Here is a 26,229-nt window from a genome sequence, read left to right on the forward strand (position 1 = left end):
GAGAGGGAGGAGAGGGAGGAGAGGGAGGAGAGGGAGGAGAGGCAGAAAGGGGAGAGAGGGAGAGAGGGACACGTGGAGGGAAGGAAAGGGAGAGAATGAGAATGTTCTGAACCTTTGACAAGGTAGAGAAGCCACAGCATGGTTTGCTTTTTATTAGGTGCTTCCATACTCTTGGACGATTCTGTCATTTTGATATATTAATTTCAGAATTTAATTTAAAATTTCATTATATCCTATTTGCATTAACTGTCCATTTAAACTAGGTAAAATAAGGGGATGGATGGGATTAGGAGAGATGGGAGAGAACAATGAAAGGGGTGTCATTGTTCCAGATGGATTGTATTCATAAACTGACTTGTTGAATTGAAACTCCTTTGTAAAATCATTTAAAGATGACAATGAAAAGGTCTATTCAATATCATATATAAAATGAAAAAAATATATGCATATATAATTTATTCGTGTAGGGCTGGGAAGGTGGCTCAGTGGTAGAGCGCTTGTCTTGCATGCTTGAAGCCCTGGGTTTGATTCCTCAGCACCACATAAGCAAAAAGAAAAAAGCCGGAAGTGGCGCTGTGGCTCAAGTGGTAGAACGCTAGCCTTGAGCTGGAGAGCTGAGGGACAGCACCCAGGCCCAGAGTTCAGGCACAAGACTGGACTCCCCCCAAAAAATAATTTATTCATGTATCTATACCTATATACAAAGCAATCGGAAATGGTTCATTAAATGACAACACATCCATAAGATAGACAGCTCTATGAAATCACACACATGTAAGCTATGAGGCAAGTGACACCATGGTGTATACAACTAATTGGTAAATAAGGTTGAGAGTTAAAAGATTCAAAATTTGGTGTACAACTTAGTAAGAAAATATAGTCAATGAAGCATAGAATTATAGTTGATTCATTATGTTTGATAGTATACTTTCACATGAAGATTGTTTTTTCCCCCTAAAGCGTTCAACTTCTAGCTTTCCTACTTTTGTTATAATGAATTTGAATGGAAGGTGCCTTCTTTATTAAATACAGGAAAGATCAGGGATCTGCCCCCAGTCTGACTGTATGTTTTCACTAGGGAAGAGTCACTTACTTGCATCTCCAGCTACAGAAGGAAGATGGGCAGTCTGCCCTAGGGAGGTGTTCCTGAGAGGCTGTGCCAGTTTCTCCAGGGATGAGACACTGTCTCCAGGTGTTCCTTTCCCCTGGGGTCTGCTAAAGAGGTCCCCGATGTCCTTTCTTTGTCTGGATTCTCGGAGGAAACTCTCAAACGATTTGTCTTTGTTTCTGAGAGAGGAAAAAAGTGGGATTCCTGCCTTGGGAATCCTAGCAGCACCTGGTAAGGTCTCTTGCAAACTCACTTTCTCCAGGAGCGTGGGGACGTCTTCAATTTTGCTGTAGGGGAAGGCTGTGGGGATGGGAAACGTCTTGGATGGCCGATTGGGCAGACTGTGCGTACGCAGGGTGGTGTCAGGACGGCTGAGATCCATGGAGTGGGCATTGTTGGCCGTTGGGGAGCTCAGGGAGAAGAAAGCTGAGGCCCTTCTTGCCATGTGTCTCCCTGGGGACTGTAGGTCCCCATCTTTATTGGAACTGGGTTTCCGAAGGCTGAATGAACGAGTGCAAGCTTGTGGTTGGGATGTGGACATGGTTTTTGATTCTGCCTTGGCCCAGCCCTTCTTTCCACCGTCAGAGTTGGGGAACAGGGACCTTCGGATGGCATTAGCTATGAGCCGCAGGGGGGACTTGGGTGGAGGCATGCTTCGCTCCCCTGGAGCCCGTACAGCAGGGGTCCGCATCTGGTCCTGGGACTCTGGCTGGCAGGGTTGTGTCTCTTTCCCTGCCCGAGGGAGGGTGAGTGGGCGGATGGGTTTCAGAACTCGGCCTCTCTTGCCACCTTCCTGGGAGATGTGCTCCCTTGCCTTAAGGCCCGCGCTTTCACAGTTGGAGTCATTCCAATCCAGTAACATGGTCTTCTGCTCCGGAGTGAGGACTAACTTCTTCATGCCGGACTTGCCTTCCTCTACCAGCTCTGATCCACCCTCTTGTCCTCGCTTGGGTCCGTTACTCACTTCGGCTGGGTCTTCTCCAGCCCTGAGAGATAGCTTTTGGTCTGGTAAGCTCTTATCCTTCTTCCTGATGGGGTGTGAGTCTTGGTGGATGCTTTTGGTACCTCCAAGAGGGGCTTTTGCTTCCTGGCACCTCTCAGAAGCCACCACTGCAGGGCTTTCGAGGTTGTCTGCACCTGGACTCACCAAGCAGTATTCTGCCCGCTCCAGCACTGGGCCATGAGGCAGATACAGGGGAAATTCTTTAGGGACGCCTTGGGCTTTGGTTCGCCTCAGATAGATTGAAGTAGGGATGCAGTGACCCCTGGAGACCTGTGATTGGGGGTTATGAGCTGTCACCTAGAAAGGATACACAGAAATGGTTATTATTGTTGTTGTTGTTATTGTTATTTTGTCAGCCATGGGGCTTGAACTCAGGGCTTAGGCACTGTCTCTAGTTTGTTTGCTCAAGGCTAGCTCTTTACCACTTTGAGCCACAGCTCCACTTCTGGTTTTCTGGTGGTTAATTGGATATAAGAGTCTCATGGGTTTTCCTGCCCAGGCAGCCTTTGAACTGTGATCTTAAGATCTCAAGCCTCCTGAGTAGCTAGGATTACAAATGTGAGCCACCAACACCTGGCAACAATTATTTTCTTTTTAATTCCAGCATTCATATATTCATGGGGGAAGGCAAATGTCAATTTATATCCCCACTTCCTTTCTCAAGATTGCAGATACTCAAACCCCAAAAGAATTTTAACAAGACTATTATCCTGGGCTGCTCTTCATTCTAAGTAGCTACTTTGTACTTGCTGAGGTTGCTTGTACCCCCAAAGCCAGACTCATCAAAGGCCATTCTGGGCTTTAGATGAGGTAAGGAGGAAGCTAGTGGGGAGTGAAAGGCTTGGCTGCTGCTCCTCACAAGCTCCTGGGCCAGTGACATAGGGCTGGTAGGCCTCTGAAGATGGCCAGGTACATACAGGAAGTTAAGACCTCCCGTGGCTGGCTAAAATGTGGTCCCTTCCACATGGCACCTGTAATAGTGACCTCCTCCAACAATTAAGAAACACCAGCCTTTCCCTTACAGTCTGTTAAGGTCAGGAGCAATAGTTACCCTTCTGGGCTGGAGATGCAGTGGCAAAAGGATGGTCTTTAGAACCTGCAAATGCCCCTTCTAATGTCACACATTACATCATTAAGAAATGAGTCATTTCCTGCAAGCAAGAACTCCTTTGACAAAGGAAAGACATAAGTAGACTCTGGAAGGAGTGGTTATTCTGGTGTCAAATGGAGCAGGTTATAGGAGTTTCATAAGAGCACATGTATTTCCTATTTTGAGCCTTCTATTTCCCAGAGCCTAGAACAGGTCTGGCAGGTAATAGGGGCTTGATATACACACACAAAGAAATAAAGAGCCCAAGTGTGCAAATCAATAATGCCATTTTCTATTCAAGGTCCTTTGGTGCTACCTGAGGCACCTTTGCTTTTTGAGCCTGTCAATCCTCAGCTCCTCAACCCTCTCTGCGAGTTTCTCAAGGACAAAGCATGACACAGCACAGGACCTGGAACAGAGCCCATGTCCCAAAATATTGCTGAAGGGGTCATCATGTCCTCTGGGGTGACTGAGAAGGAACAGGAGCAGGATGAACTTTCATGAGAGGTCCAGGTGAAGAAGGCCCAGTGGGCCTCCGTAGAGCTTCTCCCCAGCAGAGGGGACTGAGGAGTACTAAGAATGCAGAGTCAAGCATGGAAGGTGGGAGGAGCGCAGGAAGCTCACCTTCCTAGCACCTGTACTGGGCCCTCAGGGACACTTACCTGAGGTGAGGAGGAATCCTCTGCAGTGTGCCCAAAGATACTAGCTGAAGACGAAGACAAAGATGGCAGAGAAGATGACAGGGAAGACCATGAAGAAGATTGAAGCGGAGAAGTTTCCTTTGGAGGTGACAAAGGTCTTTTGTCTGTTGGCGTCAAATCTATTAAGGAAAAATATATCCTCCATTACAGATCTGTTGTCGCCTGACTTTTTATTGTAATAGGTGAAGAGATACAACCTTTGGGAGAAAGGATGGCTCTGGGTGAGAAATCAAACACCATAGTGTTAGGGACTCCCATGGGAAAGCTCTTGAGGTGACCTGGAGACCCCAAAGTGCATCCTGGAAATGAACATCTACCCCTAAAGTCTCCCTAAAGCCCTTGTGGTCAGGCACTGGGGCGGCATTAAATCTCTCCATCAATAAACCATCCGAAATTTCTTCCCACAAGATGCCTGGCCATTAGCTGTGGGCACAGGCAGGACAGACATTTATTGCTAATGAAATGTGCACTACAGGGCTCGAAGACAAGGTGGTTAGCACACCATTCGAAGGGAACCCACCAAAGGGAGGTTATAAGCATACAAATCATTGGAAGCACATGGGGTGGGATTTCTGCCAAGCTCTTGTTGGTCAGGGAACAAACAGGAAGCAGTGTATCAGCTCTGAGATGCCTGAGAAAGGAGGTGTGGTTGAGCCCTGGGGAGAAGCCATTTCTGAAGCTCTGGGCAGCTAAAATCATCTGGTCCCAGGAGAGCAGCTTCTAAGATCAATCAAGCTCACATGTGTTCTCGCTTCCTGTCCCTCTCTCCCTCCTCCCTTGAATATGGTAACCTTAAAACTTGAAATTCCAACTATTTTATATCCAGATTTCATTGAGAATCAGAACAAATGCCATGTAGTCTTTCAAATCTGCTCACTCAATTTTTTTGGGGGGGGGCAGCACTAGAGTTTGAACTCAGAGACTGTGTTCTACCATTTGAACCATGCCTTGTCCTTTTCTGCTCTTTTAGTTATTTTTCAGTAGTGTCTTATGCTTTTGATGAACCACCCTCAGCCCACAATTCTCCTACCTATTCCTCTGGCATAAGAGTGTGCCACTAATGCTTCCTTTTTTAAAAAAAATCCTGGGGTGGTATTAAATCTTGATCCTCCTGATCAAGAGGCATGGGCCTCCATGTCTGGCTCAGCCTCAGTCCACTCAGCTCAGCCATGAACCATTGCAGGACCTAGCAGATACTTCCCAGGACCCTGGAACCTCACTAGCCCTCTCTTATCTGACATCTCTATTGACTAATTCCAGCTGCTCAGCTGACCCACCCTGCAGATTTGATCTTACTTCTTAGCTCTGAGTGAGAGGCTCATCTTTAGGGACCCATGGGGGCCCGGCCAAACCCAAGTGTCCCACTCAAGAAGCATTCTGTTGAGTCTTGTTCTTTCAAGGATGGATTTTCAATAAGCTTATTCCTATTCTCCTAATGCACAAACACAAACATGTCAAATGGTGCTCCCCAGACAAAGGGTCTGAAAAAGAAAAAAGGCTACTGCCTGCATATGGTCTGCAGATCCCAAATGGAAGTCTCCAGAGAAAAGGTGACTTCGGGGACAGAGCTGATGGGAAGGTGGACATGAAAGAGCTGCTGAGAGAAAGGCCGCCGGCTGCAGGAGCTGAGGTGGGGGAGGCACTGGTCCACAGCCCGACTCCGGCACCCTGTCTCAGCCCACAATGAGATGGTTCGAGCCTAAAAAGGCAAAAGTTGTGAGTCAGTTGTTGACTTGCTTCCTGCCCTCAGTTCACCAAATTCCTGCCAAATTCCTTCTCCCTCTCTTCCTCGCCCCCTCACTCTTCTTTCCCTGCCACCTCCAGAATCCAACTCCTTGTCTCAAAATTCGTCTTGGCTCTGCTGACTTTTTTTGTTTTTTCCCTTTGAGGCATCTCAGGACACACTGGGACACAACTCTAATAGAAGAGTCAAAGGTCATGACCTTTGACTCCCTCTCCTTTTTCATATCCCTAGCCCCATCCTGGCTGTGGACTCTGTCCCTGTCTCTTCTGTCTTTCTGTCAGTCTGTCTTTCTCTCTCTCTCTGTGGGCTCTGTCTCTGTCTCTTCTGTCTGTCTGTCGGTCTCTCTTTCTGCATACAAGGTTATCCTCTATCTTAGATAGAACTTCCAGAAGGCTTGTGGAGATGGAAGAAGCAGAGCTCCTGCCCAGGTCAAGCAGGGTCTCTGGACTGCCATTCAAGCCATGGCTTGGAAGATGACACAGGCTGGAGAGAAAAGGTGAGCCATGATGGGAAATCTCTCCTCCTTGAAGCTGGCTCTGTCTTTGAATTCCCTCAGAAGATGGTAAAGAGGTCCTGAGGCACCAAGCTCTTCACGCTCACATCAGCTGCTGGATGCTGGGCAAGTTAATAACTCTTTTATGTCCTCATTACGAAAAAGAAAAGGAAGGCCTATTGCTCTTCATGTGGAATAAGGGAATAAAAGAGGACCCAAAGAAGCACCCAGCAGTACAGACACAAAGGCTACAAGTTCTGAATCCCATTGCCTTCCCTTTCTCTGATGCACATAAGCAATGTATAATAAAGACACTGCTGAACTTACCCTATGCCAGAAGGAGTTGCACACCTACCCCAGCAGGGGTTCTTAACTCGTGGGCCTAGAAACTCCTCAGCTCCTACCTTAGATCCTCACCTCCAGCTCTTTATTGGAAACCTAGGTATGGCCCAGATAGGCTACCATGTCCTAGGCAGGGGACTTGACTAGGTGCTACTGATCCTCATGGTCCCTTTGTACAAGGGATAGATGAGCCGGGGATTGAGACCTCAGGCTCTCTTGAGTCCATTGCTTGTGCTCTGCTGTCTTGGGCCCTCTGGCAATGCCAGCTTTTACCCTGGATTCTAGTGGCTACAATGATCAGGGAGAGATGGTGTACTATATTCTGTTTCTGACCAGAGGACAAGTCCTGCCCACTGTGGTTTCCATTTGGACAAAAGGAAGATAACTAGAAAGATGGCTCTGGTGGCTTGCCACTCTGGTGATTTTTCACAACAGATTCCAAGGTGCAGCTTCCCAGAGTTTGAAGCTTTACAAGACTCATTTCCTCTCAAAGTCTTGGAATGCCCTCTAGAGGCAACAGACTGCAAGCCTAACACTCATGTACTCCATTTGCAGCTTGTTGCAGTTCATTCATCCATCCAACAATCAAGCATTCCCCTGGACCAGATCATGTTAGACACCAGAAATAATTCAGACTTTAGCTCTTCCTGCACACGAATTTCCTGAACATTTAAGAATCAGCATCAAGACTCCTGACAACCAAAGACTGAGGTTCCCTAGATCCATCTTCAAACTTTGTCTCTGTAGCACATTTCTCTGTCCTGAGACTTCTCCAGTGTTCCAATTCTATGGTGAGGGTATCCATCAGTCTCCTGACTTTCAAATCAGTCTGTAGTTCCCTGGGGGGAATGATAGAATGATAGAGCCTCTCATGCACCTTCTGGGAATTGGATCCCAGTGACTCAGGAGGGGCTGGGGCAGGGAGTGAGAAGAGGGTGCATAAGAAACCATTCTCTCCACCATTCTCTCATTCTCACTGCCTGGGGGTTGCCACATGATCCAAGTGTCATTTTAGACTGTCCCCAGATGAAGTAGACTGATCAGGTATGCAGCTCTGCTCCAGCTCCAAGGGTGGCCCCTGTCCCAGCATGGCACAGATAGGGGTGGTGGGTCTGGAGGCTGCTGAAGGATGACTCACTGGCCAGAAGTTAGCAGTGACTCAGAAGGAAGGAAAAGCAGGGCTGCCTTTCAACTGCAGCAACATTGCTGAGTCCTTCCCAGAACTGCTTGTCCCCCAGTGAGGCTGGAGAGGGAGTGTGGGCACAGAGGCAGAAAGAAGCCTCAGGCTCATGGGCTCCAAGAGTGGGGTGGGGGAATTCCTCCGTGTCACTGTGTGTATAGTGCCTGAGCCACTGAAAATCATCAGCGTTGCTCTTCTCTGGGTCCAAGCCTGCTCAGATAAAGAGAACTGGCTGGGTGCTGGTATCCCAGGCCTGTAATCCTAAGGAGCCTAAGACCTGAGGAGTGCAGGTTGAAGAGAGCTCAGGCAGACAAATCCATGAGACTCTTATGTCCATTTAACTAGCAAAAGGGCCAGAAGTAAGATGTGGCTCCAGGAGCAGAGTGTCAGCCTTAAGCTAAAAAGTCCAAGAGCTTGAGGCTCTGAGTCAAGCTCTAGGACCAACACACACACACACACACACACACACACACACGAAAACTGTGTGCCTGTATGCGTCCATGAGTGCATATGTTTCTTCCTTCATTGCTTTGCCTGCAATAGCAAGGAGCCAAAAAGTTGAGGCCCTGATCCTAAAATCAAATCATGTTGAGTCCCTGGGCCTCAGTTTCCTCATGTAGGTTTCTAAAAACCTTGGCGCTCAAGAGTGCTAAGGCCCCTTCTGAGCGAAACTGAGGAATCTTAAACTCCAAAGATTCCAGAGTAGGGGAGGAGAAAGAAGTGCATAGGAGGGGCCTAGTCCTTGAAGACTGCTTCCTCTAGTAGTCAGCAATGGAAATCAAGCCAAGCATAGGTTTTTCTCCCTTGCATCCTGGAGGCGTGCTGGAGAAGCAGCAGGTAAGGAGAAGAGCCGGCTCTGGACCGAGCCGGAGGATTACTGCCACTCTCCCCACTAGGCAGCTCGAGACTCACTGGACTGGAATGCTCGTCTCCAGTTTTGGTATTTGCTGGGAGTTGAAGATTGGAAGCTATTGGCCCGTTGCAGACCTGTGGAAAAAAACAGAAAGGTACAGATAAGATAGCGATGGAGGAGACTTAAATGTATGGAATAAAGATGGATTTCCCTCTACAGCCTATTTACCAAAAGTGAGTAGATGAAAGATTGTAGTTGACTTAGTTGCTTTTTCCCTAGGAAGAGGTGTACCTCCCTGTCCCCTGCACACTCTACATTTCATCCCTTCATTTATCAGATATTTACAGAGGTCCTGCTTTAAGACAGATAACTTTTCTCTGATAGAAAAAGCATGAGACATTATTCTAAGAAGTCACTGGTCAGTAAGGAGCCTCTCATGCACATGTACATATAGATGTAAACATACCTGTGTGTATACTTATACATACATATACCTATATTCACTTATCTGGAAGTAGTTCTTTAAAGCCAAGGCCTCACATCAATGTTCTATATGCATAGTAGAGGAACACTTCAGCTGCTCTGGAATCTACAAGAAGTTCTACCTTCCCTTGCCCTGCAGACCAGTTTTGATTAAGATTCTGGACAGACCATCCTTACAACCCCTCCTGGGCCTGGTTCCAGTGGAGACACTTCCATGGGACACAGTCCACTTCCTATGGAAGACCTTCTACCCAGGTAGGCCTTGACTGAATACTGGGCCTTAGCTGAGCGGAATGAAAATTGCATGCAAGAGAGAGTGGGTCAATGAGTCTTGGCTATTTGAAGTATTAGGGTGGCAGCAAGGTCTACATGCACCCTGGTTCACAAGCATCCTTGATTCTCTCAAGTTCTTTGACAGCCAGAGACCAAGAATGGTCATGATGTGCATGTAAGAAGGGCTTGGAGGCATAGGAGGAAAGAAAACCATGGGGGTGCTCTGGCTGTGGGAGAATGGCATAGGAGAGATTTGAACATAGAAATCCCTGAATCCAAGTCCTGGCCAGTGTGTTCTATATCTTTGTCTCTGTCTCTGCCTCTGCTTCTGTGTTGGTCTGTTTCTCTCTCTGTCTCTTGCTGTCTTTGTCTCTCTCTCTCTCTCTTTTCTCTCTCTAACACTTCTAGATATTCTACTCCCTGTCCTTCTGGGCTGTGGCACAGAGGTGTCTACCACTACCTGGGGCTTTCTTTCTCAGGCTTTCTTTCCTTCAGCTCCTTAGATCTTTGGCTTCTCTCTCTCTTTTACTGCATTTGGAGATGTGTGGTGCCTGCCCTGTCTGGAAGTCCTACAGGCCTGCTCTCCTAATCAAGTCCAGGACCCATAAGGATGGACACCTAGTGTGCCCACTTCCCTGGTACACAAGTGTAGTCCACCAAGCACTGCCAGGTCTCCAGGCCAAACATGCTTCATGATGAACATGTGGGCAGTAATTACACATCTGCATCCTACTGACACCTAATGAAGAAATTGCCTGAGGAAAACCAAAGACTGTTTACAGCTCTGATGGCTTCCCCTTGGCTTTTACTTGGGTAGAATGGAACCTATTAGAAATGCCTAACATCCAAGGAAGATTTCCCATTAGTGATGCTGATGGGGTGCACGTGCACATGTTTTTACCACAAGAATGATAGAGTGGGCAGTAATGATGGGATTTAATAGTTCTCAACAGCATCTGCTTGGTGTGTACTTATTGATTTTGTACTTATTTTATGAGAGTCCTCTTGGAGACCTAAGTATGTGACTGCCTATAAAAGGAGTCAGAGGTCAAGCGCCTTGCCACATGTTGTGGTCCATTTCACTGTCATTACAAAGTAGTTGGTGCCTTCCTCACCCATGCCATTGGATTATCCTGCTATTAAAATTATTGCCAGAAAATAAAGGGATACATACCAATTCTTCTATGCCAGAATATTTCTCCTAAATCGAATTGATTTCTGTTCATGAATGCACAGCTTTCAATCCCCTCCCCCAATTGAATTGTCAGGGCCAAGATTTCAGCTCATTTATCCTCCAAGAAGCTGCCTTGCTCTAATACCCACAGAGTGAGACATGTCCACCTGTTTCAGAGAATCTGGGAGTCTTCACTGAATGCTGACACTGGGCCTTACTCTAGATCCCTAGATTCTGACTCTCTGATGGTGCAGCCTGGGATGTCTTTTAAACAGGATTTATATAAACCACTGAATAAATCTAGCTAGCTGGGTGCTGGTGGCTCACACCTGTAATCTTAGCTATTCAGGAGGCTGAGATCTGAGGATCACAGTTCAAAGCCAGCCCAGGCAGAAAAGTCCTTGTGAGACTCTTATTTCCCATTAACCACTGAAAAACTGGAAGTGGAGTCATCGCTCAAAGTGGTAGAGCTCTAGCTTTGAGCAAAAGAGCTCAGGGACAGCACCCAGGCCCTGAGTTCAAACCCTACAATGACAAAATATTGCCATGGTTTAGATTTTTAATACCCTTCAAAGGCCCAGGTATCCGACGCTTCTTTTTGTTTCCCGGCTGCTATGAGGTGGGCAGTGTCCTCTGCAAAGTGCTTCTGCCATGACATGTCTCACCACAGGCAATGGGACCAAGCAACCAAAAACTGAAACCATGAGCCAAAGTAAACCTTTCCTCAGTACAAATTGTTTGTGTCAGGCATTTCTGTCACAGTGACAGAATGCTAATGGAAGTTGTTTTTGGATTTTTTTTTTTTGTCAGTCCCGGGGCCTGAACTCTGGGCCTGGGCACTGTCCCTCAGCTCTTCAGCGCAAAGCTAGTGCTCTACCACTTGAGCCACAGTACCACTTCTGCCTTTTTTTTTCTGTTTATGTGGTGCTGAGGAATCAAACGCAGGGTTGCATGCATGCAAGGCAAGTACTCTACCACTGAGCCACCTTCCCAGCCCTGGAAGGTTTTCTTGGGGGAAGGGCTCTATGGATTCGGGACTATTGTAAGTTCTATTTCACACCTTCAGCTTGGATAGGTTCTATGTTAAAGAAATTTGAAGATGTAAAATACTCCTTGACATGCCAAGCAGCCCTCAAAACCACTTGTCAATAGTGGTAAAATGTACATAAGATAAAAAATACCATTTAAATAATTTTTATATCTGTCAGTGTATTATAAAAGAATACATCAGGATAGGGAGGGGGCACTTCTCTTGGTTTCCCCTATTGGCTATTGTGAACAATGTTGCTAAGGTCATGGTACTGAGGTTTGAACTCAGGGCTTTGCACTTGCTAGGTAGGGGAGGATACACCCCTTGAGCTATACCTATAGCCCAAATCAATAGTTTTACACTCAACAAGGTGGTATACTTCTCAATGATCAAAACATGATTGATGAAGACTAAATCAACAAAGGACTGTATGAAAGTCATGTCTATTGCCTTCTCTGGCTGCTCTATATTTCATTCTAGAATTAAACTGAACTATCATAAGAAACAAAATGCTTTGGCCAAGCGGCTTTATTTCTCAAGCCCAAGCCAGTGACTGAGTTAGGTTTAGGTATCATGTCCTTCCATGCCAGCAGTGGGGGCTTGGTAAAACTATGGCTGAAGTTTCTGAGAAGCCATTGTTTAAGAACTTCTGTAATATATCTCTCATACCTATTTGATGTGAGATAGGAACATTCTACAGAGCTAATCATTAAGTTGTTCCTGCCTTGAGATATAAAACAATGTACTTTTTGGCTCTTGAACAATAAAAAATAATAATTATCTGAATTTTCTTCCTAATATTTGCTGTTCTGTTCAGAAATAGAGCTTGCCTCTCCGACAGCTGCCTCTCCTAAACTAGCTTTGTGTATCTTGATTCTGAGGCTCCTGCTTTTATAAATACAGGCTTTTATATAGACAGGCAGATTTATATTTTCCTTGAAAGTCTTCTGAAGTTCCATGGCGATTGAGGAGAGGGAGAGAAGAAATGGAGGGAAAAGATCCAAGGTAGGAAGATTTGGTGTCTACTTAAGAAAGCTGGATCCCAGGAAGGTGGGAGGCATCTCAAGTGTTAGCAGTAACTAAAGGCAGGCTGGATGTCCTGGGCATTAGCCAGTATACTGTTCACTGCCTGTGCTGAGCTCTCTAGATAGCACTACAAAATGGTAATTAAAAATGTATTTTGAGGATGGTTTGTCATTTAGCAAAAAGGTTCACATGGAAGGGTAAATTCAGAGATTTCAGGATTTAGAAATAAGTATCAGTGTGAGTTCTTTCTAGTCTCATTCTTGGTCTTGGGAAACCATCAATTGTGAGAGAGCATAGCGGAGATTCTGCCTTTGGCCACCAGAGGACAGTGCAGGACAAATTCAGCACCAGCTCTCACAGAGCAGCTAAGGCTACTGGTCCTGAAGGTGGCAAGTTTCTGTTACCCTGCTTCTTCCCCGGCTCTCTCAGAATCATTCACGTATCAGCCCATTTGGTCACAAGTTGCCACTCCAGGCCATCTTTACTAAAATAATCGGGGCTGCTAAAGACAGCCCCTCCTAAGTAGGCCTGAGTTTAGGGGATGGAGGCACTGGGCACTGGGCCACAGCGTTCGCCACGAACCCTTGGGAGAGACCACCATTTATTTTTCTCCCCCACCAAGGGGGCTTCATGCTACAGACCTTGGGATGGGAAAATCCCAAGTGCTCAGTGCGCATGCTCGCATTGCTATGCACGCACTGTGCATCCCATAACCCCTTACACCAGGAATGCTTTCTGAAGCATGTGCCCAGGTGGACTCAGGAGGCCATGCAGCCCAGAGGTGCATGCTGTCCAACAGCAGCCAAACCCCTCAGGGCTGATGGGGTGCTGGAGGGGCCTCTGAGGCCATGTCAGCACAGGAGGCAGGAGGGAGGCTGCAGTGTGTGAGGGATCTGAACTCTGCAGTCCTGTGCTATCCAACAGATGACCAGACTGTTCTCTGGCCCTCCCACTTAGGGCTCTGAAGCTCCATGGACAAGGATGCCAGGCCTGAGCTCCTATTCCTCAATCGGACTTAACACCTCACTTCCCATAGGTTCTAGCCCTGCCTTTGAGCCCGAGGGTAAGCTCTTTGTCACCTGGGCCTCCATGAGAGGAAGCTGACCCAGTACCATGTACAGAGGACCCTCTACTCACCATGCACCATATGTGGCTCCTCAGGGTACTGGGGGGGCATGGTCTTGGTCAGAGGCTCCCTCAGGGAGATGTGCCGGGTTACGGGCTTTGGTAGAGGTGGTGATTCTGGCTGCGGGGGTCTCTTAGCACAGGCCTTTGCACTGGGGTCCTTGTTGTTCTCCCATTCAGACTCTGAGTCAGAGCTGGTAGGAGGAAGGAGGGTGAGAAGGATGAACCAGCAACCTGGACCCACCCCAGCACACACCCACATTGCCCTACCCATTCCTAGCTCTTGCTAGGCAAACCCAGTGGCTTCATTACCTCAATGTCTAGTTCTAGCCTTGAACTTTGCTCTGGGCTCAATTATGTCGTCCTAAATTGCCTTGTTGAAGTACTAGCCCTCAGCACACCCAAGTGTGTGGCCACGTATAAGCATTTACCCAGAAGTGGGTATGCGATGTGGGTATAACCAATTGGAGGCTTCACTGAAATCCTGATCCATGGATGTTCATTCATGATATGTGCACAGGCCTTTGGCAGCCAGGAGTCCTGCATGTAGAACTGTTCTGCCTAATTGAGGCCTGATGACTGTGACCTAGGGCAGGTACCTTTCCATCTCTGGGCCTTGTCTTTCCATCTTGGTGATTTCAAGGTAGCAGTTCTCACAGAGACTGGTACATCAGACTCACCTGTGGGATTTGCCAAGATGCCTGTTCTCATGCATTTTACTATAAGTAATGGAGTAATGGAGATGTTTGAACTAGCTGTCTATGACCACTGTCTCCATTTTCTCCCACCCTTTCTCAGTTTATTCTATTGATTGGACCTCTACCTCAGCCTCTGACATCCTTCCTTCAGGGTGTCCCATGGGCTAGGTAAGTGCTATGACCATTGAGCCACACTGCCAGAGCCCCACATAACCTTCTGTCCTTCTTCCCTCCCTGTGTGCCCACATAACCATCTTCAGTTCCTTCCGGCGCACTCCCACTGAGGCCTGTGCCCTAGCTGCCGTCACTCTTTGGATTCCCTTTGTCCGTCTGCTGTCCCTTCTTGTCAATCTATTTCAGCTTCACTGTCACCTCTTCAGAGGTCTACAAAAACGGTTGCCCTTGTTCCCCTGGGGTCTCTACCTCTTTGCAAGGGGACTTTGAGTTTGTCCCATAAAGGATGGAACATACTTCCTGCCCCTTCAATCTGGGCTTGCTGTGTGTATGTGGTAGCCAGACCCAATGGAGAGTTCTTAGCCCAGTTTCCAGAGGCTCCTGACTAGCCTTCAGTCACCCCAGCTGACAGTGAGCTAGGCTCCAGATGCAAAACTCAGCTGTGTGAACCCACCACAGCCAGGACTGCCCAGTGGGGCTTGCTCAGCACCCGGCCCACTTTTAGGGTGCAATGAATGGGGTAAACTCACTCTGAGGCTAGTTTAGCTCTCAGCCTTACTGTGGGCTTTGATAACTGACTCAGAGGCCTTTCCACACCCAGTATAAGGTAGCTGACCTGTCACTCCAAAAACCCTTCACCTTAGTTCTCTACCTAGCACATGTGTGCTGCTTTCTTATTAAATGTTTCCCTGTTCACTGGTTGGTTACCTAATTTGATGAAAGGTATGACAATTATGACCTTGTCTGTGTGGGTCACTGATGTATGCTCTGTATAGTAATAGCAGCCCATACTTGTTGACTGACTTCCTGACTTCAGTGTACCTGGAGGAAGCCAGATATATGCATTTCTATCAGCTGTTCTGGGTAGGGATCGGATTTGAGGTGAGAATGTTACTCTCAGAATACTGGTCAGCATCAGAGCCTCATTTCCCAGGCTCCTCCTGGCACCCCCATCATACCCTGGGATAGTCCACACCCATCTCCATACCCCTCACTGCATTCTACAAGACCCATTGCCTCCTGGGAGAAGACAGTAGAGCCAGGGCCTTTCCCTCCTCTGAGAAAAGCATAACTGCAAAGCCTTAGAGTGCTTATGATGTCCTAGGTATTGTTCTGCACACTTCAAATATGTTATTTTTTTGTTCCTTACAACTAGACACTAGGATAGTCCCCCATTTGACAGATAAGGAAACTGAGGCCCCCCTTAGCAGTTATGTCCAGAAAAGATAAGATCTCAAATCCTGCCCTATCCCCAGCCTGATGTTTTCCCCAGCCTGGGCATACCTGCTGTCCTCGCTGGTGACCAGGACACGCACAGCCAGCAAGTCCTGCCCAGCTGCGTCCTCCCCAGGGCTGATTCTCACTGAGGTCCACTCAGAGGGCAGTGGGGAAGTGGCTTCACCTGGCACATGACTGGGCTGGGGCTCAGGGACACTCTTCGGCTTCTTGGGGGAAATGGGTTCATCTGCTGAGAGAACAGGGTCTAGGGAGACGATGGAACTAATGGTCCCAGTGGTGTCACCTCTTTGCTGTTCCCCAGCATGTTGGGAAGGCATTGTCCCAGTTCCCTTACCCGACTTGCTTTTGCATCCCCTAGAAAACTCTCATCCCCAAACCCTTGCATGCAGGGCTCCCTGTAAAATGTTGGCTGAATGTTGAATGTCACCTTCTTAGTGAGCCAACCCTGCCCTTCCTGTGGGAAACCACTGTCCGTATACTCAGCATGCCACATCTCTTTATTTCTACCCATCATCCATCTTACCATCGAGTAAACAATGCAATTTCCTTTTTTAGTTTGATCACTTTCTCCCTCCTCCTAGCACTAGAACATTTCCAGTGATCCCCCCCTTTTCCTTTGATGATAGAAATATACTTGGTAAACAGCCAATGTTCAATAAATGCCTGTTGAGTGGACAAATGAATGTGTGAATCCCAGTGCCATCCTGGCTACTAACTAGGTGAGCAGGCCTTTCTCACAGTGGACATCATTTTTCTTTGTAAAAATCCAGCTCCTTCTCACCTCTCATTCCCAAATAAAGGTCCTTCCCTCCCCTTTTCTATGTCCTTCATTTCACCAGCTGGATTTCTATCAGTATTTAAACATGCTGTTTGAAGAGCCCCCTTTTAACTCCAGCCCAGCCTATCCATTCATTGTTCTTCCTCCTTCACAGCCAATCTGGAAGACATCCCTGATGAAGACCCTTTCTTTTATCTCTTTTATGAGCCCTTAAAACCCAGAACCTGCTTGTTGCTAATTCACAGGGTTTTGGGGTCTTCTTACAATCCTTGATCCTTGACTCCTCCCTGCTCCAAGGGACTCTCTTTCTCTCTCTGATGGTCCATTTCAGATGTTCTGTCTTCCCTGTCTCCACACCTCCCCTGGTACCCACTCCTCTTTTTCCCTCATTTGTTCTTTCTAGGAGATTCTACCAACTCTTTTACTGTATTGCTCACCTGTGAAGACAGTTCAGGAGAGTCTGATTCTGATGTAACATCCCTCATGTTTTAAAATATTCTAAGATCAAACAAAGCACATCTGCAGACAGATTCAACTAACGGGCTGATAGTTTGTAACCATGGTAACCATGGTGTTTGTACGAACTTGCTTGTGTGCATGTGTCTACACTACTGTATTAGCTGGACTGTGAATGGGAGGATGTTTAAAGAATATTCTGGATGCCTTGGTGTTGGTGGTGGTAGCAATAAGAGCAGTGGTAGCTTACTTTTAGTGAGTGTTACTATATATCAAGAATTTGAGCATTCTTTCCACGTGAAGTCTATTAAATGGGGAAAGCATTGTTGTTAGTCCCATATTCCTGCTGTGAAAATGAAAGCATAGAGAGATTAAGACATTAACGCGGGGCACTGGAACCTCACATCTGTAACCCTAGCTACTCAGGATACTGACATCTGAGGCTTGTGGTTCAAAGCAAGCCTAGGAAAGAAAGTACACGAGACTCCAATTAATCACCAGAAAACCAGAAGTGGAGCTGTGGGTCAAAGTGGTAGAGTGCTAGCCTTGAGCAAGAGAGCTCAGGGACAGTGCCCAAGCCCTGAATTCTGTAACTGACCAAAAAAAGAAAAAAACAGAAGAAGACACCAGCATACAGTGTGTGTGTGTGTGTGTGTGTGTGTGTGTGTGTGTGTGTGTGTGTGTGTGTGTGTATACACATATGTAGATAGATAGATAGTCCCTCAAGGGATCAGGACAATCTGTATGTCTGTAAGCAAGTAGGAATCATGAGTTTGGGCTGGGAGTTCATTCTTTTCCTGAAACAGTCACTCTGTCCCTTGACTCTGCAGTCCTCACTAGTAGAGCAAGGTGGGGCACACATACTCCTAGCCTATTGACAAAAGGCTTGACTGCTAGATTTGCATTGGGCCACTGGAAATTCATGGTTGTGAGGTATGAGCAGAGGGTTAAGTGGACTTTCTGGCTTGGTGTGTCCTTCATGATCCTGCATAGGTTATCATAAAAGAATGTTCTAGATGGATGCTGATCCTTTAGTGTGGATGCTAGGTTGAGGGTGCACAAAACAAACCTAGAGCCAACTTATGGCCCCAAGAGCCAAGGTCACCCTTGCAGCCTGCAGCACAGCCACCCAGTCAGACCTGACCCTGTATCTTGGTACATATGTGTGTTGGTGTGTATTTGAGAGCCAGGTGATCAATACATGCATACCCAACAGGTGCTACTGTGCCTTGCCCTGATCCTGGCCTTTGCTGTGGTTGGGAGACAAATCAGAGAATCAGCCTTCTGCCTTCCAGCCATGCCTCCAAGGATTTCCTTCTGCCTCATAAAGGAGATAAGACACATTCATAGATGCTACATTTAATGATGTTAAACATCCACTAGTGGTACAGGGAAGATGTGGGAGGAAGGACATGTATGACTTCCATGCACTAGACTCTGGGATCAAAGGTGCTGGGTTTGAGGATGGACAGGATTTGATGGTAAGAAACAGAGAGGTGATGATCCAAGATGTGGTTTGGGGAGCAAAAGCAAGCCAGGAAGTAATGTTTGTTTGCATTGGGAACCAAAATTAAGTCCATGTGATTAGAGGGTAAGAAGATCCATCCACTCTGAGGCAGAGTACAAGGTAAAAGGATGTTTGAGGGCCCGATGAGGAGTAGAGGGTGATGGAGAGCAGGGCAGCCTGAAGTACATGGTGACCACAGGTGTTTGAGGTGAGCTGAGCTAGGCTGTGGTAGCACCAGACCAAACATTCAGGGTCACCTGGGTCCTGCTTCTCTCTTTTTCTTCCAAAGAGTTTTGGCTTTGGCAGCAGGGATGAGTGATCCAGCAGAGAAAAGCCCTGCCTGCTTCCTGGGCTCTGGGAGGGGTGAAGGGCACAGCTGAGGGATGGTCCCTCAGTTTTACTGGGCAGGAACCATATCCTTTCAGCAGGGCCTGGACATCAGGGGAGGGAAAAGGGCAGGGACTATGGACAAGAAGCTTCTGCTTTCTCTGGACCATTCCCCCACCCCTTTGCCAGCTGGTTGAAGCAGCAGCCCAAAGAAAGACATGCCCTTCTTTATGTTCTGCCCCAGGATGCCTGGCTCAGGCTATTGCTGCTCTCTGGGGTTAAGAGCTACTCCAGTAGGAAACTTGTCAGGTTTAAGATTCTGCATCCAATCACCCCTTTTCATTCCCCAGAAGGGCCTTTCCCATATACATATGCCGTTATGAGAAGACTTGGGGTGCTGGAAAAGTCACAGAAAATAACTAATGACAAGATAGCACCAGCTTATCACTGAGTGCCCATCATCCCCATCATCCCACCCACCATAAAAGGACAGCAGTACCACTGCACCAGGGGAAAGAAATGCACCTGGAGAGTTTGTAGCCAGGGCAGTAACAGAACAGTAATATCTGTGGCCTACCCCAAGGTTAGGGACCTGTGGATGCTCATTTGTACCATGTGCCTACACAACCACCCTCTTACTTCCTCCCCCAGGCCAGATGCTTTGTTTTATGGACTCTACTGGAAGTGATTGGTGCCAAGAGAGAATTCTGGGGGTACCAGCAGTTGGAGTGAGCAGGATCTCTACCTCCCTGAGTGGTGGCTGGGCTCCTGGTGGGAAGCAGGTCTACTTAGAACCCAGCACCTTACTACTCCTCTTTGGTACTCTGGCCAGATGCCTGCTCCCTGGTGATAGAGGACACTTTAAGAATTCTAGCACTAGGGTCATTATCACCTCAAGCTTGAGTAAGGCAGAGCCAGCAGCCAGCAATGGCTAAGTTCAAAGGCTGTTCCCTGGTCAGGCCCTGTGCAGGGTTGGGGAGGACTTATGCTACCCTGGTTAAATGGCTGAAGGTGATTCTGTTTTCTGTCCCAGGTTGGAGACTCTTCCACTTGCCCCAGAACCCAGAGAGATAAGAAAGCAACAACTCCTCTCACAAATTCTTAGTAACTACAATTTTAGTTTTTTGGTCTGGTCGTGGGGCCTGAACTCTGGGCCTGGGCACTGTCCCTCAGCTCTTCAGCTCAAGGCTAGCACTCTACCACTTGAGCCACAGCGCCACTTCTGGCTTTTTTCTTTTTGCTTCTGTGGTGCTGAGGAATCGAACCCAGGGCCTCATGCATGCAAGGCAAGCGCTCTACCACTGAGCCACCTCCCCAGCCCAGTAACTACATTTTATAAGAAGAGAAACTGAGGCCCAGAGGATTCATGTAAGTTCCTAATTGCTACAATCACTTCTGGCTCTAGTCTTAGAGAGAGGCCCTATGTTGTCCTGTTCTCTCTGTAGACAAAGTTGAGAAAGAAAGCTAGGGAGCTAAGTGTAAGAAGATCCAGCTAGGAAAACAGAACTCAAGCCAGTGTTCAACAGAGGAAAGTTGAAACAGGCACAGGGCCACGGTGACATTGGAAGTACTGAACAGACAGGGATTATGAGATGACCTAGATAGAAGTCATGGAAGTTACTGGTGAGTGGGACAAGGGGATGGGATGGGCCACCAGAGCCTAGAAGCCAAGACTACTGCTGCTGTGCAGGAAGATGGGAGGAGGATTCTGGCTTCTAGATTTCAACTTCAATTTCCCACTGATGTGTCTAATGGTCAAATCTAGCCAGAAGCCCATCACAAAGGACCCTGGGAAATGTAGTTTTCAAGGATTTTATCTTTCTAATAGGGAGCAGAGCAGGGGAAGGGAGGACAGTGTTTTTGAGCACAAATAGGTAGATAGATGCCTTGGTTACTACAGGTGGACTGTAACAAGTAAGGGGACAGACAAAGGAGGGCCCTGGGAAAGGACCTGAGTGGGCAGTCCTTTCCACTGCCAGGGGATGTCACAATTGCTCAGAGAGGGAGGTTTTGTCCACACCAGTACCAAAGTCCTTTGCGGGGCATGGCCTTTTAAAAATAAAGTCTCATGTGTCAAAGACAGAGCTGCTGCCATCCTGGGGCTTCTGTGAGTGACTCCTTAGGATGAGGCATCCAGAGTTGTTCAGGGCAGAAATGCTTTGATGGGTAGTACTGGGTCTCTGGGCTTTCCTCTACCCTGAGGCCCCAAGGTCCTGCCTTGCTGAGCCCTTGCTGGGTATCCCAGGCCAAGGGACTGAGCCTGGGTGTGGTATAGACCCACAGGCACATCTCTGCTGCTCCCAAATTAGAACAGGAGACAGCATTACTCAGAAGGTCTTCTTGGCCCTAGCAACTGCCCTAGTACAAAGACCAAGATCAGCTATATACAAACCAGAAGGAAGCCACATGTCTGGTAGACATGGAAGTGGCTTGGGCCTGGGCCTCATCCCTTCATCTTCAACAGAGTTGACCTGGTCATACCCTAGAACCTGCACCATGGACCCTGGGCAAGACAGCAGGGATTTTTAGCCCTCAGAGAAGGCTCCCTCTGAGTACCAGGGCCCTTTCCTAGGGGGAGAGAAGGGACTCACACAGCATCTTATCTCAGCTATGTAGACTCCACAGCAAAAATGCTAGATTGTTTTGTTAATGGGTATAGGTTTGGGGCTTTAGTTCTTAGACCCTGGATCCCCTTATTTCCTGCCCTGTCCTCTGTTACCAATAGGCATGAGGACTGGCCATGGCAGCACCTGTTCTTAGGGGTCCCTTATAGCTCTCTCAGGACAGTGGGGTGGTAGGCAGTGCCAGTGGTGCTGGATGGAATCCCCATATCTAGAAATTGTGTCTAGGCCAGGCGGAGTCTGGCATGGGTTAGGGATGAGGACAGCAGCCCTGATCTACCTGCACGTAGGCTCCACATAGTTGAGGAACCAGCTCCCTTATCTGATATGGGTCCTCTGCTGGGTGGGTAGCTCTACTTGGTCTTGGGTCCACTTGCAGGATGGCTTGGCTCAGGGGATCTAAATAAAGTTGAGCCACCTGTATGTGTGGTGGGGGGTTGGAGGGTGAGTAGGCAGACAGTGGCAGCTCCAGCCTCACCCCCAGTCTAGGTTGTCAGGCAAGAACAGTGTTATACTACTTCTTGTCTCAACCTGTCACCCAGATTCTTATGTTAGGACATCAGAGAGGGTCAGTGAGGAGATGGGAGTGAATGTGTGATATTGGATGGCCCACTGGAACTGCTCTCTGCTGCCACCTTCAGGCCAGACCTGAGTGGGTTGCCTGAACCCCACCTGTTTCTGTGTACTCAGCTCTGCCAAGACATGCATGAGAAGATGATGGTCCTCAAAAGACACAATGAAGCAAAACCAAGAGGTGGCAAGATATACAACATTAACCTTCTGTTGCTTCAAGTCTTTCTTCTGAACTATGGCTGGATGCCTGCAGGACTTCCCCAAACATGCTCCATATATTCTAAGGCCTGGGCCAGGGTCACTTAATCCACAAGGGCCCCTGATGTGATCTGCTAGTTAGGATTATAATTGTTCAAAAAAGACAAAGATCCCTACCCTCATAAAGCATCTGTTTAGCACAGAGGAAAACATAAATCAGCAATAGACTAATAGAATAGTAAATATAAGAATTATATAACATGGCTGACACTGATAAATGGCATGGAAAAGCTGGCTAGTAAGGGTGAGGTAGGAAGAAGGCTGAGGAGTAAAGGTTGCAGCATTACAAGTAGACTTCCATGGAGGGAATAGAATAAAACAGTGAATAGAAAAAACAGTGCCAGGTGCCTGTGGCTCATGCCTGTAATCCTACCTACTCAGAAGGCTGAGATCTGAGGATCATGGTTTGAAGGTAGCCTGGGCAGAAAATTCTGTGAGACTCTTACTTCCAATTAACCACAGAATGCTGTAAGTGGCGTTGTGGCCCAAGTGGCAGAATGCTACCTTGAGCACAAAAGCTCAAGGATAGTGCCCAGGCCCAGAGTTCAAGCCCCATGAGCGGCCAAAAAAAAAAAAAAAAAAAAGAATGCCACAAAACCTGAGATTCAAATTCTTCTATGTTTGGTAACAATTTTAAGACTTAAAAAAAAAAAAAAAAAAAGGAAGGAAAGGAGGAAGGAAGGAAGGAAGGGCAGAGCTAGCAATATGAATTCTGAGAAAAGTGTACTTTGCAGATGCCACAGCTAGTGCAAAGGCTCTAAGGTACAACATATCTGGAGTTTGAGGAACAGTGTGAAGGACAGATGTAAGAGAGAAGAGAGGTCAGAGTTCATGGGCCAGGCTGTCCAGAGAGAGTGCCTTTGGAATCCTCTGTCTGCCTTGGAATTATAACTGAATAAGGTAGACAACTTGTGGAAAATTCTTGGTAGAGGAGTAACTTGATTTAAAGGATCACTAATGCAGGGTGTTGAAAACAGTCTACAGGGCAAATGTAGAGACAAAGAGGCCACTGCACAATCACCCAGCAAGGGAGAACAGTGGCCAAGGCCAAGAGGTTTGGAAGTGATAAGAACTGGACAGATGCCCCATGCTCTTGGAATCTGCTGATAGAGTGGATATGGATCAAAAGAAAGCAGGATCAAGAATGGCTTCAAGGCTTTGGGGATGAGTGGAATTGGTGTTTCCAGCAATGAGAAAGGGCAAGAGTAGAGAATGTTATAGAGGGAAATCAAGGCTGGAGATGTATCTGTGAGCTGGACATGCCCAGGGGGAGGTGGTGGGGAGATAGCTGGAAGCAGAGACAGGGCCTGCATGTAACTGAGACTTAGGCATTCCCTAAGCAAAGTTATGTTTTATTGGCAGTATGGCAGGTAAGGAGGCCCCAGGGATGAGTCTCATATCTGAGAGGGGGTGGCTAACTGTCTTCAAGAGAGCTGGAGAATCAAAGAACAAGAGAAGAGATGGCACTGCCATCCTATTGGGTGTTCTGAGCCCCAGCTGACCTAGAGTATATTAACAAAGTCTTTCACAGGGCATTTCCTCTGCCAAATGAAGGAAGTGCTATCTGGAATGTGGCAAAGCATTCTGTGCTCCAGCATGCTATAGTGCCACCTTTACAAAACCATACACCAGAGTCTTTGCTAGCTCCAATGTATAGAAAGGAATTGTGTTTGTGCCACTCAGAAGTGGCATGAAGTGCTGGAGGTCAAAGCCAAGAGTCAAAGTCCAGGGTCCTCACTACACAGCAAAATCCCCCATAGAGCAGGTACCTGGCTCTGGTCCTGAGCCCATGGGTGCCTCTGGCCCCTTCACAGTTGATGTTGCTGTGGACTTGCATGCCTGGTATTAGTGAGCTCTGATAGACTTTTCCTTAAAACCTTTTTCTGATCTCAAGGGTGTTGAAAGGAGGTGAGCTAATGAGGAACTACAAGTTAAGAGCTTGGCTTAGTGCCTAGCACACAGAAAACACTGTACATGTAGCAGCAGGCCCCAGGACAGTGAAGGAAGCAGAAACTGTTTTAATTTATTGAAGGAATTTTCAGTTAAAGTTGTAAAAAGAAATGGAGAAGAGCCTACCCAATCTGGATGACCTACTTACTCTACTTGATATGCAAGTGCACAAAAATTTATTTCTTCTACTAGATTATTTGCTTAGGATAAATTCCCTAGGGTAGGATTACTGAGCCAACAGGTCAGAGCCCTTTTCTGGATCTTAGTAGTTGTTGCCATTATGTTTTCCAGAAAAAGGTTTCTTTGGTGGACATTGTACTCAATACTAAACTCATATATTTTAACTTTTAATTTTGAATTTGTGTGTGTGTGTGTGTGTGTGTGTGTGTGTGTGTTGGTATTGGGGCTTGAACTCAGCGCCTCATGCTCTTGCTTGACTTTTCTGCTCAAGGCTAGTGCTCTACCACTTGAGCCATACTCTACTTATAGCTTTTTGTTGGCTAATTGGAAATAAGTCTCATGGACTTTTCTGCCCAGGCTGGCTTTGATCCTCAGCCTCTGAGTATGTGGATTATAGGTGTGAACTACCAGCACCTAGATGATTTTTTTTCTTACAATTGATTTCATGAGTTTCTTCTTGCAGTTCAAGGTCCTGTATAATTAATTTGCATTCTTTTGAAAGCTAAGGAAGAATGTACGTGCGTGCGTGCGTGCGTGTGTGTGTGTGTGTGTGTGTGTGTGTGTGTGTGTGTGCTGGTCCTGGGGCTTGAACACAGGACCTGGGCACTGTCCCTGAGCTTTTGTGCTCAAGGCTAGCACTCTACCACTTGAACCATAGTTCCACTTCTGGCTTTTTGTGGTTAAATGGAAATGTCTCTTGGATTGTCTGGGTTGGCTAGGATTGCAGATTACAGATGTGAGCCACTGGTGCCTGGAAGGAAGAACATTTTTGTAAATTCTTCCTTTTTAGTGTTTACTTTTTAAATTAGCCTAAGTGGGAATTACTTGTTCATTATCTTTGACCATTTATCAGTGGGTCATTGCTCAATAAATATTAACTGGTCACTTATGCTGTAGGAGGGACCTAGGAACACCTGCTTTAAATGTACTTTTAAAATACCACAGCAATAAACTTCCTTATTGTTATATTTAATGAAGATTTTCCCTATCTATTTAATACTTTATTTTTAAAATGTGTATAATCAGATTTGCCTCCTGTTTTACCTATATACCCACACATACACATTTCAGAGGTTATAAAGCTTAGAGAATTATCACCTCATGATTTTATCAATATTGAATTAGAGTTTATATATATGTATATATATATATATATATATATATACTTATGTTTGTGGTGTTGAGAACTTCTATTTAATTCTATTATTTTACGTTTAAAATGTGAAGTCTTTAATTCAGGGTTTCTGGATTAAATATTGTACCCGACACTATTTATGTATAATGTAATAGCTAAACCAAAGCAAACTGAACCATCACCACCACCACAAACAAAACAAAACACACACAAAACTTGTAAGCAGATATGGGAGTGCTTACTTGAACAGTTAATGAAACTCCTACTTCTGAAGACTAAGAGATTCCCTAGAGATAGAATAATGAATCCTGTGAGTCTCCAAGGTTTTGGAGGACTGCTGGAAAGATTGGTCTAAAACATTTATCAAACTTTATAACTCTGGACTCCTTTATTCATGAAGCACCTCTTGGAGTGCCAAACTTTGGAAGTTATTGTTTTAACTCAATTTAAAGCAAAGCTTAAAAATCTGACCATAAATTCATTCTCTGTGGCATTTCCAGCATGTTGTAGATGTGTAGTAAATACAAACTGAATGAACAAATGAGTATGAGAACAGATCGACAGGTAAGACAATCAGATCTCGTCCAGCAATACTATGATATATACTCTCTAAAAATACATTCAGGTAGAGTATCTTTGTATGGTTCCCTTCTAGATCCCCAGGACCCAGAATAATGTTTAGAATAAGTCTTGTTGACAAGAAAAACA

The 26,229-nt window shown here is 46.6% G+C and overlaps 1 protein-coding gene across 1 annotated transcript in view; it reads right to left on the reverse strand.

Annotated features, from left to right (window-relative positions):
* The window catches only part of Micalcl (MICAL C-terminal like), a 53,863-nt gene extending 37,810 nt beyond the window's left edge, over positions 1-16,053 (reverse strand). Inside the window, exons 1-5 of the mRNA XM_013028672.1 lie at positions 15,782-16,053; positions 13,638-13,819; positions 8,574-8,648; positions 3,864-4,021; positions 1,094-2,408 (exon numbers count right to left, since the gene is read on the reverse strand). Of these exons, the coding sequence (XP_012884126.1) occupies positions 1,094-2,408; positions 3,864-4,021; positions 8,574-8,648; positions 13,638-13,819; positions 15,782-16,053 (2,002 nt within the window). The remainder of the gene's footprint in view (positions 1-1,093; positions 2,409-3,863; positions 4,022-8,573; positions 8,649-13,637; positions 13,820-15,781) is intronic.
* Between the last annotated feature and the right edge of the window lie 10,176 nt (positions 16,054-26,229).

The sequence above is a fragment of the Dipodomys ordii genome, unplaced genomic scaffold (genome assembly GCF_000151885.1).
Source record: "Dipodomys ordii isolate 6190 unplaced genomic scaffold, Dord_2.0 Scaffold113, whole genome shotgun sequence".
NCBI classification, from domain to species: Eukaryota; Metazoa; Chordata; class Mammalia; order Rodentia; family Heteromyidae; genus Dipodomys; species Dipodomys ordii.